This window comes from Ochotona curzoniae, unplaced genomic scaffold, assembly GCF_017591425.1.
Source record: "Ochotona curzoniae isolate NIBS_2020 unplaced genomic scaffold, NIBS_Ocur_1.0 scaffold_2453, whole genome shotgun sequence".
NCBI lineage: Eukaryota > Metazoa > Chordata > Mammalia > Lagomorpha > Ochotonidae > Ochotona > Ochotona curzoniae.
Window position 1 is genome coordinate 14,236,494 of NW_024467094.1, and position 13,666 is coordinate 14,250,159.

General features: G+C 52.6%; 3 protein-coding genes across 4 annotated transcripts; 2 read left to right on the plus strand and 1 right to left on the minus strand.

Moving 5' to 3' along the window:
• Nucleotides 1-1,477: 1,477 nt before the first annotated feature.
• On the plus strand, nucleotides 1,478-4,425 carry VTN (vitronectin). The gene is made up of 8 exons (XM_041000772.1): nucleotides 1,478-1,608; nucleotides 1,717-1,836; nucleotides 1,922-2,278; nucleotides 2,369-2,508; nucleotides 2,721-2,877; nucleotides 3,000-3,152; nucleotides 3,681-4,022; nucleotides 4,259-4,425. The coding sequence occupies exons 1-8, from the start codon at nucleotides 1,545-1,547 to the stop codon at nucleotides 4,369-4,371; spliced, it is 1,446 nt and encodes a 481-aa protein (XP_040856706.1). The 5' UTR covers nucleotides 1,478-1,544; the 3' UTR covers nucleotides 4,372-4,425.
• A 1,695-nt stretch (nucleotides 4,426-6,120) lies between these two features.
• On the plus strand, nucleotides 6,121-7,030 carry SEBOX (SEBOX homeobox). The gene is made up of 3 exons (XM_041001055.1): nucleotides 6,121-6,151; nucleotides 6,316-6,479; nucleotides 6,650-7,030. The coding sequence occupies exons 1-3, from the start codon at nucleotides 6,121-6,123 to the stop codon at nucleotides 7,028-7,030; spliced, it is 576 nt and encodes a 191-aa protein (XP_040856989.1).
• A 1,068-nt stretch (nucleotides 7,031-8,098) lies between these two features.
• TMEM199 (transmembrane protein 199) lies at nucleotides 8,099-13,622 on the minus strand. 2 transcript variants are annotated; one of them, XM_041001054.1, is made up of 6 exons: nucleotides 13,394-13,622; nucleotides 12,448-12,521; nucleotides 12,041-12,130; nucleotides 11,102-11,144; nucleotides 10,781-10,893; nucleotides 8,099-8,218 (listed from the first exon to the last, which is right to left on the minus strand). In XM_041001054.1, the coding sequence occupies exons 1-6, from the start codon at nucleotides 13,602-13,604 to the stop codon at nucleotides 8,192-8,194; spliced, it is 558 nt and encodes a 185-aa protein (XP_040856988.1). In that variant the 5' UTR covers nucleotides 13,605-13,622; the 3' UTR covers nucleotides 8,099-8,191. The 2 variants fall into 2 exon arrangements, with proteins under 2 accessions (XP_040856988.1, XP_040856987.1); XM_041001053.1 differs by lacking the exon at nucleotides 8,099-8,218 and adding an exon at nucleotides 9,218-10,480.
• Nucleotides 13,623-13,666: the final 44 nt, after the last annotated feature.

Consider the following 13,666-nt stretch of genomic DNA (forward strand, 5'->3'; position numbering starts at 1 on the left):
CCCAAGTGACACGTCCCTCTGATGATAGCACAGGACAAAGTCACTGAAGAAAGAGTCATTTCCACCAGATGGTGAGAGAATTTCAGAGGGCCTGCAGATGCCTGAAACTGCCCAACATCAGCTGTTGGGTGTTATTTTATGAGGCTGCTCTGTGCAGGAATCGGCTGGCCAGGATGGGTACATTAGTGCAACGCTTGGGTCAAGTTGGTTCAGTGGGTGGGCATTCACTCAGTGTCCCCTGCTGTGAAGACCAAATTAGGGAGATCTGTCACATACAGGGAAATGATAGCTTGTTGTCTTCACTTGATCTTAGCCAAAAGGCTGAGAAGCGATAGCTTGTCTTATGAGAAGAGTTTCAGGCAGGTGTAAGGCAGAGGTGAGGGGCTGCCCTGGTGCTTGGAGCCCTTTGTGAAGGGCTAGATCCAAGTCCCCACTGGTTTCCCATGTCGGCAGCCTGCTCCTGTGTGTCTGGGGAGGCAGCAGGTGATAGCTCTATAGGTTGGGGCCCTGCCACCCGTGTGGGAGACCTAGGTTGAGTTCTGGGCTCCTGGCGACAGCCTGGCAGGCACAGCCCTGGCTGTTGCAGGCATTTGGAGGAGTGACCGAGCAGATGGAATTACCTGTCTTGTCATGACTTTCTCTTTCAAATAAGTAAAACTAAATACTAAATTTTTTTTATTGTGAAGTCAGATTTTACAGAGAGAAAAAAAAAGTTTTCCATCTGCTAATTCACTCCCCAAGTGGCCACAATGACCAGAGCTGAGCTGATCCAAAGCCAGGAACCAGGATCTTCTTCTGGATCTCCATGTGGGAACAGGGTCCCAAGGCACCTATATGGGGATCCTGGTGCATGCAAGGTGAGGATTTTGCCACTAGGCTACTGTGCTGGGCCCAATACTAAAATTTTGAAAGATAAGAAAAGCCCCCCTGCCCTCAAGTGCTTACCATCTTTTCTCACCCTGCCTCTCACTGCCCTAAGTACACACTGGGTGAATGAGCACCCAGCCAGGGCTGTGTCTTATCAAGCAAATCATGAATCAATAACCCTTTGTGGGACTTACCTTTGAAGCTGCTCCAGGCGCCATTTTGTCTATTCTAGCTTATGCAATCCTCAGCATGGTACAAGGCAGGGTCTTGCAAGACCCACTTTATTGAAAAGAAACCCAAGACTCATAGAGAAGAAACAGTCACCCTAAGAGGCCTCACTGGCCCTCTTTCTACCCGCTAGACCTACCACACTGCTCCCCCACCTCACGGCTTGGCGACCCATGCTTGGCAAGGGTTCTATTTCCCAGCTCTCCCAGGCCTAGGGTGCTGGGAAGGTGACCCTTCGCTGCAGTGGCCTCTGGAGTCCAGGAAATGGACTGGGATGGGGCTGGGAGTTGAGCAAACAGAGCAGCAGAATGGGCGGCTCTGCTTCTCCAGCTCCACCCTAGCCCTGCCCTTCCCTCCTCCCTGCCTTCCTCAAGCCACATCAGCGCTGCGACCCCAGGAGGAGCTCAGAACCGTGGAAGCCAGGCCCTCAGCCAGAGGCTCCGTCCGCCATGGCACCCCTGAGGCCCTTGCTCATGCTGGCTCTGCTGGCATGGGTTGTTGTGGCTGACCAAGGTATTGGAGGGTGTTGGGCACGGGGTGTTGGGTGGGTGGGCATGGGGCTGGGGCCAGGGTGGAGTGGGGAGTGTTTTGGCGGTGCCAGCTGACACCGCTTCCCCGCAGAGTCCTGCAAGGGCCGCTGTACAGAGGGCTTTAACGCTGACCGGAAGTGTCAGTGCGATGAACTCTGCTCCTACTACCAGAGCTGCTGCGCTGACTACAAGACTGAGTGCAAGCCACAAGGTGCGTGGAACCTGGGGCTGGGATGGGGAGTGGGGCTGGGGTCCTCTGTACGGTTGGAGACCTGACCCACCCTGTCGGCTTGCAGTAACCCGTGGAGATGTGTTCACTATGCCGGAAGATGACTACATTTATGAGTTTATCAAGGAGACCAAAGACAATGCCAGCTTGAATGCACAGCCCCAGAGCCCCAGAGTGGACCAGAACTCCTCCCTGACCCCTACCTCGCAGATGGAGCAAGGCCCTGTTTTCAACCCTGAGACAGAGGCTGCCCCACTCAAGGAGACTCAAATGCCAGAGGGGGGAACCTCAGGGCTGGAGGCGACTGACCTGAGTCCACAAATCACGGATCAGGGGATGTTACTAGCAGAGGAGGAGCTGTGCAGCGGCAAGCCCTTTGATGCCTTCACCGACCTCAAGAACGGTTCCCTCTTTGCTTTCCGAGGTGACCCAAGGGGCTGGGCTTGGCAGTAGGGCATCTGTCCCAGGGGTATCTCCTCCCTCACGTAGTAACCCCTTTCTGCCCCGACTCTAGGACAGTACTGTTATGAGTTGGATGAAACAGCAGTGAGGCCCGGGTACCCCAAGCTCATCCGAGACGTCTGGGGCATTGAGGGCCCCATCGATGCTGCCTTCACACGCATCAACTGTCAGGGGAAGACATACCTCTTCAAGGTGCCTAGTCTGGGGTGTGCGTTAGGGTCTTGGAAGGGTTGACTGCTGGTGCGTCCAGGTTAGAAGGCTAGATCACAGGTCCTGTGGGGCTGGGCTGGGACTCTGTTCCAACAGGGCTAGGGGAGGCTATAGGTTCTTGGCAGCAAACCTGCAGCAAAGGGTTGTGCCCAGGCAGTCCCTTCCTCATGCCCTTTCACTTGCCTGTCACATAGGGTAGTCAGTACTGGCGCTTCGAGGATGGAGTCCTGGACCCTGACTATCCTCGCAACATCGCTGAAGGCTTTGATGGCATCCCAAATGATGTGGATGCAGCCTTTGCCCTCCCTGCCCACAGCTTCAGCGGCCGAGAGCGGGTCTACTTCTTCAAGGGTACTTGGTGGGGGTGGGAGAGAGGAACACCTGGGCAGTGCCGCTCCCTGGGGAACCGGCCTCAGTGGGTGTTCAGCCTCACACCAGGAGCCCCTTCCTGACGCCCATCATCCTGCCCCCAGGGAAGAAGTACTGGGAGTACCAGTTCCAGCAGCAGCCCAGCCAGGAGGAGTGTGAGGGCATCTCCCGGTCGGCTGTGTTTGAGCACTTTGCCCTGATGCACCGGGACATCTGGACAGATCTCTTCAAGCTTCTCTTCTGGGGGGAAACGTCTGGTACAGAGCAGGGAGCAGGTCTCCCTTCCATCTCAGCAGGGCTGGGACCCCCTAGGGAGGGTGAGGGCTGGTTGGCTGGCTGGTTGGCTGGCCAGCTGGAGAGGACTGTGACTGTGGGTTTATTGATCAGGAGCTGTTTGCTTGGGTCAGACTTTGCTTCTGTTGACCTTTGTGGGAAAAGCCTGGCTCTGCCCGGACCCCACACCTTGGACTTTGCCTAGCCCAGCCAGCAGAGGGAGGGGCTGTGATTGAGGGTCTGGACCTTCAGGAATCTACTGTGCCTTGTCCAAGAAAAAAAGGTGACAGAGGCCAGCACCCGGGCCTGTGGCTCCCTACTCTTTCCCCTACTCTACTTTTACCAGACACCTGGCATCTGCACCCTATACCAGAAGCCACAGGCCCGGGTGCTGTGCTCTGCCACCTTTTTTTCTTGGACAAGGCACAGTAGATGACTAAGGTCCTGCTGGAGGGGGCAGGTCCTAGGCCCCTAAAATCTGCCCTCCCCCATTAACTCCTTCCCTGTCACAGGTGGTACCAGCCAGCCCCAGTTCATTAGCCGGGACTGGCATGGTGTGCCTGGGAAAGTGGATGCAGCCATGGCTGGCCGCATCTACATCTCGGGCTCGGCACCCAGCTCCAGCTGGGCCAAGAAGCAGAAGTCCAGGCGTCGCAGTCGCAAACGCTACCGTTCCCACCGTGGCCGCAGCCAGAGCTCTCGCAGGTCATCCCGGTCATCCTTTTGGGCTTTGCAGTCCTGGTTCTCCAGCGAGGAGACTGGCCTGGGACCTGACAACTATGATGAATATGAGATGAATAGTCGTGTGCCTGCCACCTGTGAGCCCATCCAGAGTGTCTACTTCTTTTCAGGAGGTGGGAACTGCTGTTGGTCTTGAGGCTGATTTAGCTTGGAGCTTCCCTGTTGCCTACCCCACAACCCCCTCTGGGGTCCCAATGAACTGAACACAGGGCTGCAGAGGTGTGACCCCATAAAGCCAGGCTGGGAGTCCCTAGTGCATTGTGGATGTCACCTTCTCTTCTGGGAGAAGACTCAGACCATCTTTCTCCAGGCATGACAGGTCTTAAATGCCTCCTTCCTTCTCTTGCAGACAAGTACTACCGGGTCAACCTGCGTACCCAGAAAGTGGACACTGCGGATCCTCCATATCCACGTTCCATCGCCCAGTACTGGCTGGGCTGCCCAGCCCCTGACAGCCTGTAGGAGTCAGGGCCTATCCTGCTGCACCCCCTGTGCACCCCAATAAAGGTCCTGTGGCCCTCAACTGGGAGACTATTGTTCTGACTGGGGTGGACAGATGGTGGTCTGCAGGGAGCAGGAGAAGCTGGGGTGCCAGGATGGCAGGCTGGGGGCATAGTACAGCCTTACTGCTTCCAGCCCATGCTGGGCTAAGCTTCCTCTGTGAGGTGGAAAAGCAGTGGGCTGGGGAGGTACTCAGGAGAGCTGAGCCCAGCAGCCCCAGCATTCCACCGGCAGCTAGACGGGACCTTGAAGGCCACGGATGACAACAGAAGGCACCGAGCCACCTGTCCCTGGGAGAGGTTTGCTTTGTCCCTTGAAGAGCTTAGAGTCTTGAGAGAGAGACAGAGGGCCAAGAGAGTGGTGGGGTTTTGGCTCAGCTTCTCTCTGCCCACTCTTAAATGAAAATCCAGGCTGAGCACCTGGGGAACCAAACCCTACTCTCCCCAAAACCTCCCCTGGGGGCCCGGCGCAATAGCATAATGGTTAAAGTCCTCGCCTTGAATGCACCGAGATCCCATATGGGTGCTGGTTCGAATCCCGGCAGCCCTGCTTCCCATCCAGCTCTCTGATTGTAGTCAAGGATGGCCCAAAGCCTTGGGACCCTGCACCTGTGTGGGAGACACGGAGGAAGCTCCTGGCTCCCGGTTTCAGATTGGCTCAGCTCCAACCATTGCGGCCACTTGGGGAGTGAACCATCGGGCAGAAGCTCTTCCTCTGTCTCTCCTCCTCTCTGTTATTCTGCCTTTCCAATAAAAATAAATAAATCTTCAAAACAAAACAAAACAAAACAACCTCCCCTAGCGTGGGCTTTTCTTTGAAGGCTCTGTTGAAGTCTAATTGGGAGCAGGCAGAGAAGAACAGAAGGAAGAGCAGGAAGAATGGCAGTTGAGGATGGCCCAAGGCCTCGGGACCCTGCACCTGTGTAAGAGACCCAGAAGAAGCTCCTGGCTCCTGGCTTTGGATCAGCTCAGCTCAGCTCTAGCCATGCAGCCACTTGGGGAGTGAACCAGTGGATGGAGGATCTTTCTGTCTTTCCTTCTCTCTGTAAATCTGACTTTCCAACAACAACAAAAATAAATCTTTAAGAAAAGAAAAAGTGGCCCAGAAGACTCCCAAGGAAGAGAACAAATAAACCTCTTCTTTAAAGTTCCTCAGTTACACCTGTGTAAACTTCCCTTGTGTCCTGGGCTCCAGGAAGCCTGGTTTTTTCAGGGACCATGAAGGCTTAGCTAAGAGACAAAGCTCTCCAACAGCCTGGGGCCATCCAGTGGTAACAGGGTCTCAGCCCTGCTGAGATGAGAGCCTGTCCTGGAGCCCACTTCCTGCGGCCTGGTCATCCCACCCACCCCAGTCAGAGGTGGGACAAGACTCCATCCACTCCTCCCTGAGGGCAGCCCCAACCCTGGGGCTCCAGGGAAGCCTGGAGAAGTGGATCTCTCCAGTTTCCAGAAGGAACAGGCTTCAGGCACAGAGTGCCAAAGTTTGAGCTGAGAGGTGAAGGATCTGGGATCAACTTCCTCTGTGAAGCTGGCAGATTTTGCCCTACCCCTGCCTCCTCCTCAAACACCAGCTGCCTCTCCCAACCTGAACTCCAAGCCTCCTCCCCCTGGAGGCGGGGCCAGGCATCAGTAGGATAAAACACCCAGTGGGGGAGCCTGGTGTGGGCACAGCCTGGCGTGGCTTTCACATTCCTCTGTCTCTGCTGGTCCCATGGCCAGCCCTGTGGAGGCTCCTGTGACAGGTGAAATGGTGGGGGAAAAGAGTGGCCTGAGCATGATGGGGGGTGGTGGGTAGGCAGAAGGCTGGGGCTGCGGAGGGGGTGGTTCTAGCAGGGGTTTGAGGGCCTGTTCAGGTTTCTGAGGCTGGGAGGGAGGCTCTTGCTGGGACCTCTGGCTTTATTCACAGCAGGCCGTGCCAGCGGGTTGGGTCCTCCCCGCAGAAAGCGGACCACCTTCAGCCGAGGGCAGCTGCTGGAGCTGGAGCGTGTGTTCGCAGCATGGCCCTACCCGGACATCAGCACCCGGGAACACCTGGCCCAGGTCACTCACCTTCCTGAGGCCAAGATCCAGGTGAGCTGTCACCACTGCCACCAAACTAAGGGTCCTGTTAGATGGCCAACCTTGGCTTGACCCATAGCTCTTCTTTCTGGAAGTCCTGATTTCAGGCTCTGGCCTCTGTGGCTAGGGGGAAGGGAGGCAGTGACGAGAGCTGGAATAGACCCCTTCGTCTTCCCCACCAGGTGTGGTTCCAGAACCGCCGTGCCAAGCGAATCAAGGACAGGAAGCCAGGAGACTTTAGTCCCAGGCCCGAGTCCCCCCAGAGCTCCTACTTTCTTTCTGATACCCCCCTGCAGCCCAGTGAGCCCCAAACAGGGGGCCGGCCTCCTCCCATCACCAGCACAGCTGTGTGCACTCCCACATGCCTGCCCGCCTCCTGTGCAGCTCCTCTCTTGAGTCTGGGCCAGAGCTGGGCAGGGGCTAAGGTTGCAGCCCCAAGGGGACTGGTTGGGGCTTCAGTGGTTTGCCCTTCTTTGGAGTGTGCTACTCCTCAGACCTCACTAGGCAGCTTGTCCGACCTCATCTACGCCTCAGCCATTATCACCAACATGGACCATTCCTAACCTAAGGCCCAGCTTATTGCAAAGCTCCTATGGCTCAACTTGCCTCTCCTAGGGCTAAACGTAAGAGAAATGGCTCCTTCGCCCCCCTGCTTTTACATAGGAGGTTTAGATCAAGAATTCTCCCCTTCCTCACCTGCCTCCAGGCCAGCCCAGCTGCAAGCAGTGACGGGGGCCCAATTCCTGCTCCCTAGCACACTGCCCCTCCTGACCTCTATGCCTATTCTTAGTTCAAGGGACAGTCAGAAGGATGAGGCAGGGGACCATGTTTGCCAGCTCTCCTGTCAGATCTGGTCTTCAGTCCTAGCCCTCAATGCCAACTTCCAGTCTCTGAAGTAGGAGTCCTGTCTTCAGGCTATTACCCTACTACCGAGGGAGCTGGGAGACTGCTGAGGCTCCTCCCCTGCTGACCTCCTAGCCCCCTGAGCAAATGAGTCAGAACTATGGATCTGCAGAGGGAGTGACATCAACAAACACAGAACGAGCTTGGCATTTATGTTGCTCTAATTTTCACCGAGATGAGACTGTCCGTGTTCTGATGCGAGGCTGTGGAGACAACCTGACAGATTTGAGGTGAAGTGTGTATGGGGGAGGTAAGCAGCATTGGCTTTTGGTATCACTGTCATCTGTAATACCAACTAATCCCCAAATAAAACCCCATCTCTGCACCTTAATCTGGATTGTTGTGTGCTGTGAATGAACAGGGCAAGGGCTGTTTGCTTTAGAAATGTATCTCCATAATTTAATCCCTAAATAGGCCAGGTTCCACATGGACTCTGAATTACAGGGAACAGGGAGTTTCCTGGAGGGCTTAGGACCCTGCTGCTGGGCCATCTCTGAGGTGATGGGAGGTTGAGCTGGCACCTCCTGCACATTCTAAGTACTTCCCCTCCTGGGGCTGCTCTGCTCTGGAAGGAAAAGTATGGAGCTTGCAACTGCTTTGCACTGGGTTCAAACCCTGGCACTGCTACAGAACCATAGCATCTCTTGGATACTCTGTCTCAAAAGCAGGGATGGCAACATTTGCTTCCTTCCCTCGGGAACAAGAAACCATAGAGGAAAGGGCTCCTGCAGTACACTTTGTAAAATCCCAAAGAATGCTACTACCTTCTCTGTGCAGCGGGCCATGACAAACTTGGAGCCCCAAACTTCTCTGACCTCCTGTCAAGCACTTTGCTGGACAGACTGCACCTGAGAAAAGTGAGAAGGGTGAGAAGACAGAGGGGCGGAGGGTTAGCAGAGCTCACTCTTCTGTGCTAAGAACTGGTAGACAGGCCACCGGTTTCCTATTCCTAAATCCACCCTTGCAGGTGGAGCCCAGCTTGTGCAGCAGCCATTGGCTCCTTGTTACTCCCTACAGAGACTGGGTCTTGTACCTCATTAACCCAGAAGCTGGCACAGTGCCTGGGCCCCGAAGCAGTTTTCAATGCGTGCTCAGTGTCAACAGCCTGGGAACTGGGGCCAGGCATCCAAGGGAGAATCCATCCCAATGGCTGGCTGGCAGATGAAATGATCCTGCTTCAACCATTTGAAGTCCTTGGGTTAGACTCTTTTGGAGGAGGCCCACTTGTCTCCCGTTCAGATGTCTTCCAGTCTAGATCCAGATGGCTGGTGGATGTGCAAATACACCTGTGGTGACATCCTGTCACAGGGAATGAAGACACAAATACAGCCACGGAATCTCCACAAAGTCTGTGTAGGTTTTTTTTTTTTTTTTTTTTAACTTTTTTTCCCTTAAGATTTATTTATTTGAAGGTTACAATGGGAGCGGGAGACAGAGATCTTCCATCTGTTGGCTCACTCCCCAAATGGCATCAATGGCCATAGCAGGGCTGATTGGTCTGAAGCCAGGAGCCAAGAGCTTCTTCTAGGTCTCCTACATGGGTGACAGAGGCCCAAGGACTTGAGCCATCCTCTGCTGCTTGACAGGAGCATTAATAGGGAGTTTGATTGGAATTGAAGACTGGGACTCACACTGGCACCTATATGAGATGCCAGCACTGCAGAGGGCAGCTTTTGTTTGTTACACCACAATGCTGGTCCCTGGTGTAGCTTCTTCACCCAATCTTCTCATAGCTGACACCTCTCCCAACTGATAAAACTGGCAAACACCGTAGAGGAAAGAATCTACTGAGCTAATGAACACAATTCGTAAGAACAGAAAGAGCTTTGGAAAAAAAAGAAAAAAAGGGGGAGGTGTGTGCATAGGAGCACATACTCTGAACAGAAAGAGCTGCCGTTGGGTGCAGACCACTGATAACTATCACAGCCTTGGAAATCCCTGCTTTATCTTGTTTGTCACAGACTGGCAGTAAGAACATGCTGGACACAACAAATATGTATTGGATAAATAAAATAAATAAGGTTGATACATCTCTTTTCCTTATTAAGAGGCAGAAAGAGAAACAGATTGAAAACCAGAGTGCCCATCTATCTGTTGGTTGACTCCTACATGCTCAGGGTGGCAGGACCTAGCTTACCCGAAGCTGGGTGACAGACAAGCACCCAACCATTTCAGCCATAACTTGCTGACTTCCAGGGTCTACACTAGCTGGAAGCTGGAATCAAAGCTGGACCTTGGAGCTGAACCCAGGTACTCCAACATGAGGCATGGGCACCTTAAATGGTATCTTAACAACAGGGCCAAAAGCCTGTCCCGGACTACTATTATGTGTTCCATACAGATTCTATTGACACACCAACTCGTCTAAGTTTGCAGTAGCTTAAGAGGACATACAAACAGCAGGATAACATAGGGGGTCTTTGGTTCCATTAAACAGTGAAGAACCACAGAGCTGCCCATTTGCCTTTCCATTCTGTCTTCTGGAAAAAGGGCCTAAGATCATTTCCTTTTCCACAAGAGAGCTGCTTTGCTTCCAGCTCCATCAGTCTATCCCAACCCATCTTGCTGTGACTTGATGTCAGTGTTCTGATCAGCTCTTCTTCCAGCATAAACTGGGGACAACATATCCTTTCTGCTTCCTTGGAAGCGTCTGATCTCAAAATTACAGGTCTGCATCATATATGTGTGGGCCAGAGAAGGCGACAAGTTTAAGGCAGTATGGCTTCTGCCTGGGCAGGTCTGGATTCCATTTACTTCTGATGGAAAAACCCCAGTGCCCAGAATGACTGGAGAAGGTACTGACAGACCAGCTCTCTTGAAGATGTGGTGGGGCTTGGATCTTCTTTTTGGAAATTCACAGAAGACAGAACTTCCCGGAGAAATCACGTGTGGCCTGGCTTGGTCCCCTGACTTGATGGAACTAAGAACAAGGAGCCTGGCGGACTGGCTGAGGTCGTGATGGGCGGTCAGGAACCCCTGGGCGCCTTCTCCAGACTGTGACAATGAGGCACCAGTTATAGCTCTCCCAACTCGCCTTCCATGGCACGCACCATGACATACAGCTCAGCCAGCCCCACCACCGAGGCGACGATCAGGGCGGCCAACACCCGCTGGGGAGGAGAACGAGGGTTAGGGGACACATATAAGTACCCAGCTCTGCAGTTCCTGGTACCTCTAATAAAGAATCTCCAGCCCAGTTCTTAAGTTTGGGAAGGAGAAAACAGGATCCAACTTCTCTTAGAACTATGTCCTCCTGTCCATATGACTGCTGGAAGGCCCAAACGCTCCATGTGCTTATTACATAAACATATGTTCAACACCTCATCTGTGTGGGACAACTCCCCATGTGTTCTCCCCTTCCCTCTAATACCCTCACCTAGAGCACTTAGCTTCACCCCATGCCTACTTACCGAGGTCATTTCTGTGAAGATATACTGGCTTCCAAGGTAAGTGCAGACGAAGGCAGCTACCACCGTGACAATGAAGTTGAAGATGGTGATGATCAAAGCCTTCACTGGCCTCACTTTGGGGAAGAACCCAGAAGAGAAACCTTCAGGTCAGCATTTTCCAGGAGACTGTTATCATCTGGCTACCTCCCTCATCAACTGGGTTCTCCCTCAAACCACAAGTCTGAATGACTTTGACTCAACACCAGAATGCTGGGATGGGAAGGGGCACCATGACCCCATCCCAGGAAGAGGCGTTAGCGGCTTGGCTTCCTAGTACCTCACCTTGTTTTCCCAGGTCACTGAGAGTCCCACCATGTCTTGGATCCTAGGGGGAAACAAAGCAGATGATTCTTGAATGGAAGCAGCTTGAGGGCAGTACAGGCAACACTCATGGTTCAGTGTCGGCCCAACCTTCCCTCTTCCCTGACACATTCATCCTGTCTTTTCCACGGATTATTTCGTCCAAGGTCAGTGTCTCTTCTAGACCACAGAGCAAGAGGGGGAGGACACAGACCACAAGTGCCCATCCAATCCTGTCCTGCTCCAGGTCAAGCACAGGCCAGAGAGCAGTGAGAATCCTGGCAGTAGAAAGGTGCAAGGCTTAACCCCTTGTCCTCCATAGCCACCACCTAAGAGCCGACGCCCACCTCTATAGTGCATAAGAATTAGTCATCAAATTTGGAGGGAGGGGGGACATGTGACCCACAGGCTACATAAAGCCTACAGTATCATTTGGTTTGGTCCTGCCATGGCAACTGCAGGTGGGACTTGAAATTCCATAAACTTACGGCAGGCTAATTTTTTTTTTCTTTCAATTTTTTATGACTCAGTTTCTTAGATGCACAGATTTCCCCTTCTCCCTTCTCCCAATATTTTCCCCTGTACTGTAACAATAGTACAGTCCTTCAACAACAGTCACAAGTCCTACATTCTACTATTTAAGTGTACCATGATATTGCAGGTAATAGACAATGATAAAAGTCCATCATCCTACTGTGAAGCTATATTTAACAGCAGGCTAATTTTTAAGTTGATCATTTCAGAGGTTTCCCACCCTGAAAGTGAATGAGTGGAAGTTGTAGTTTACATGCTGTACAGAGCGCCTATGGTCTCTGAACAGTATTCACACCACATTTTCATATTGTTTTTTTTTTTTTCCCTCTGTGCCTCTTTCCAGCACAGGGTCCTTTTTCCACACACTTGTATTGAAGAGGGAGTTACCTGACAGGTGACATTGCGAGTGATCCGCTTATACTCCTCATTGGCTAGCTGTATCTTAATCTTTTCTAGCCGTGCAACCAGCTCTGGGTTCTGAAAGAAAAATCAAATGAGAATTACACTCTTAGTTTGCTGGAAATTGTATCATTACCCTTCGCTCCCAGGAGACTCATATACCAGTTATATCTCCATTACTTTGGGAACTATATATTTTTTTTTCCTGCAGGGGGATGAAATGATCTTAGTTTTCCAAGCTGTCAAATACAGAAGGCTATATGGTTCCTCCACCCCAGATACCCATAACAGAAAAGGCAAATTTTTGAACCCCAAAGTCAATTCCTATATTCCAAGTGTCACGAAGCAATTCAACTCCACCAACAGCCACCCTCACACCTATGTGCCTTACATACCCGTGGGGGCTTCACCACCTCTGGGAGGTAGATCTCGCTGCCTTCTAGAAGCTCATGAAGGTACAGTGTGCCATCTGAGAAGAAAAGGTTTGCCCAGACATAATGATGCGGAGAGCTGGAGCTGAAGGGTTATGCTCAAAGAGGGTGGCCCTCTCTACTAAAACAAACCAGTTACCTCCAGGATCGTGTTCAACAAAATCTACAAAAGTCCACCCAAGGACATCCTCGTGTTCCCCAGTCCACTTTAACTGTCAGCTCCCAACTGTCCTGCTCATGTTACAACCAAAGCATCGCTGTTTTTGCCTGTGGGTTAGTCATTTCATTGATGCCAGAGATCTGCAGCAAAGGTCCTAGTGATACTAGACAACCAGAGAGTCTTCCTCTAGTTCATCTAACATCCTTTCTAGTTCTTATAGGGGAAAAGTTTATCTTTTCTGGTGAGGCTATGCTAAGTAGAGCCGAGTATATGCCGGTGTGTTTTATGGCCTCTCCTCACAGCTACCTGAGGTAGAGAAAAGAAAAATTTGTCTGCAACAGAACTCAGACCCCAATCTCAGGCTGCATCTTTCAACACAACTTGCCTTATCCTATTTAAAAAAAATCAGATTTCAGTTAAGGTGGGAAGAAATCCAGATTCCTAAACTGCACAGACTGACTAGGCTACACTTGCTCTGACCGCGGAAAAACGCAAACAGGGAGATGCTGTTGTTACAACTTGGACTTCCTCAAGGGTCCAAGGATCCAACTGCCAAAGGTGTTTCTCAAGAAACCAGAAAATGAACAAAATCTGTCATCCACAAGGAATTGCCAGGAGAACTGAGAAGGGAGCGGGTCTGAGGTGATTCGTGTGTTGGCTGGCCGAGCGCTCCGCAGGTGGAAAACGACGGGGTGAAACGAGACCTCTGAAGGAGGGACACCTGGCAGCCAGGAAGCGCCCGGGGCTCACCCCTTTCTCTCAGGTGCTGGTGCAGATCCCGGAGCAGACGGAAGGGTATCAAGCATCGAGGGCTACCGGGACGATCAGCGCCCGCGTGCTTAGGACTGAGCACGGCCTCAAGCTCAGCCCGGAGCTTCCGGGGCAGCTTCTCCGGCTCCAGCTCTCCGCCGGGGCCCAAAGCGCACAGAAGCCGCTCGCCCGCAACCAAAGAAGACGCCATAGCTCGTCGACTCCACAGTCAGGTGACCTGCCCGACTCCCTCAGCAGCACTTCCGCCCGCCG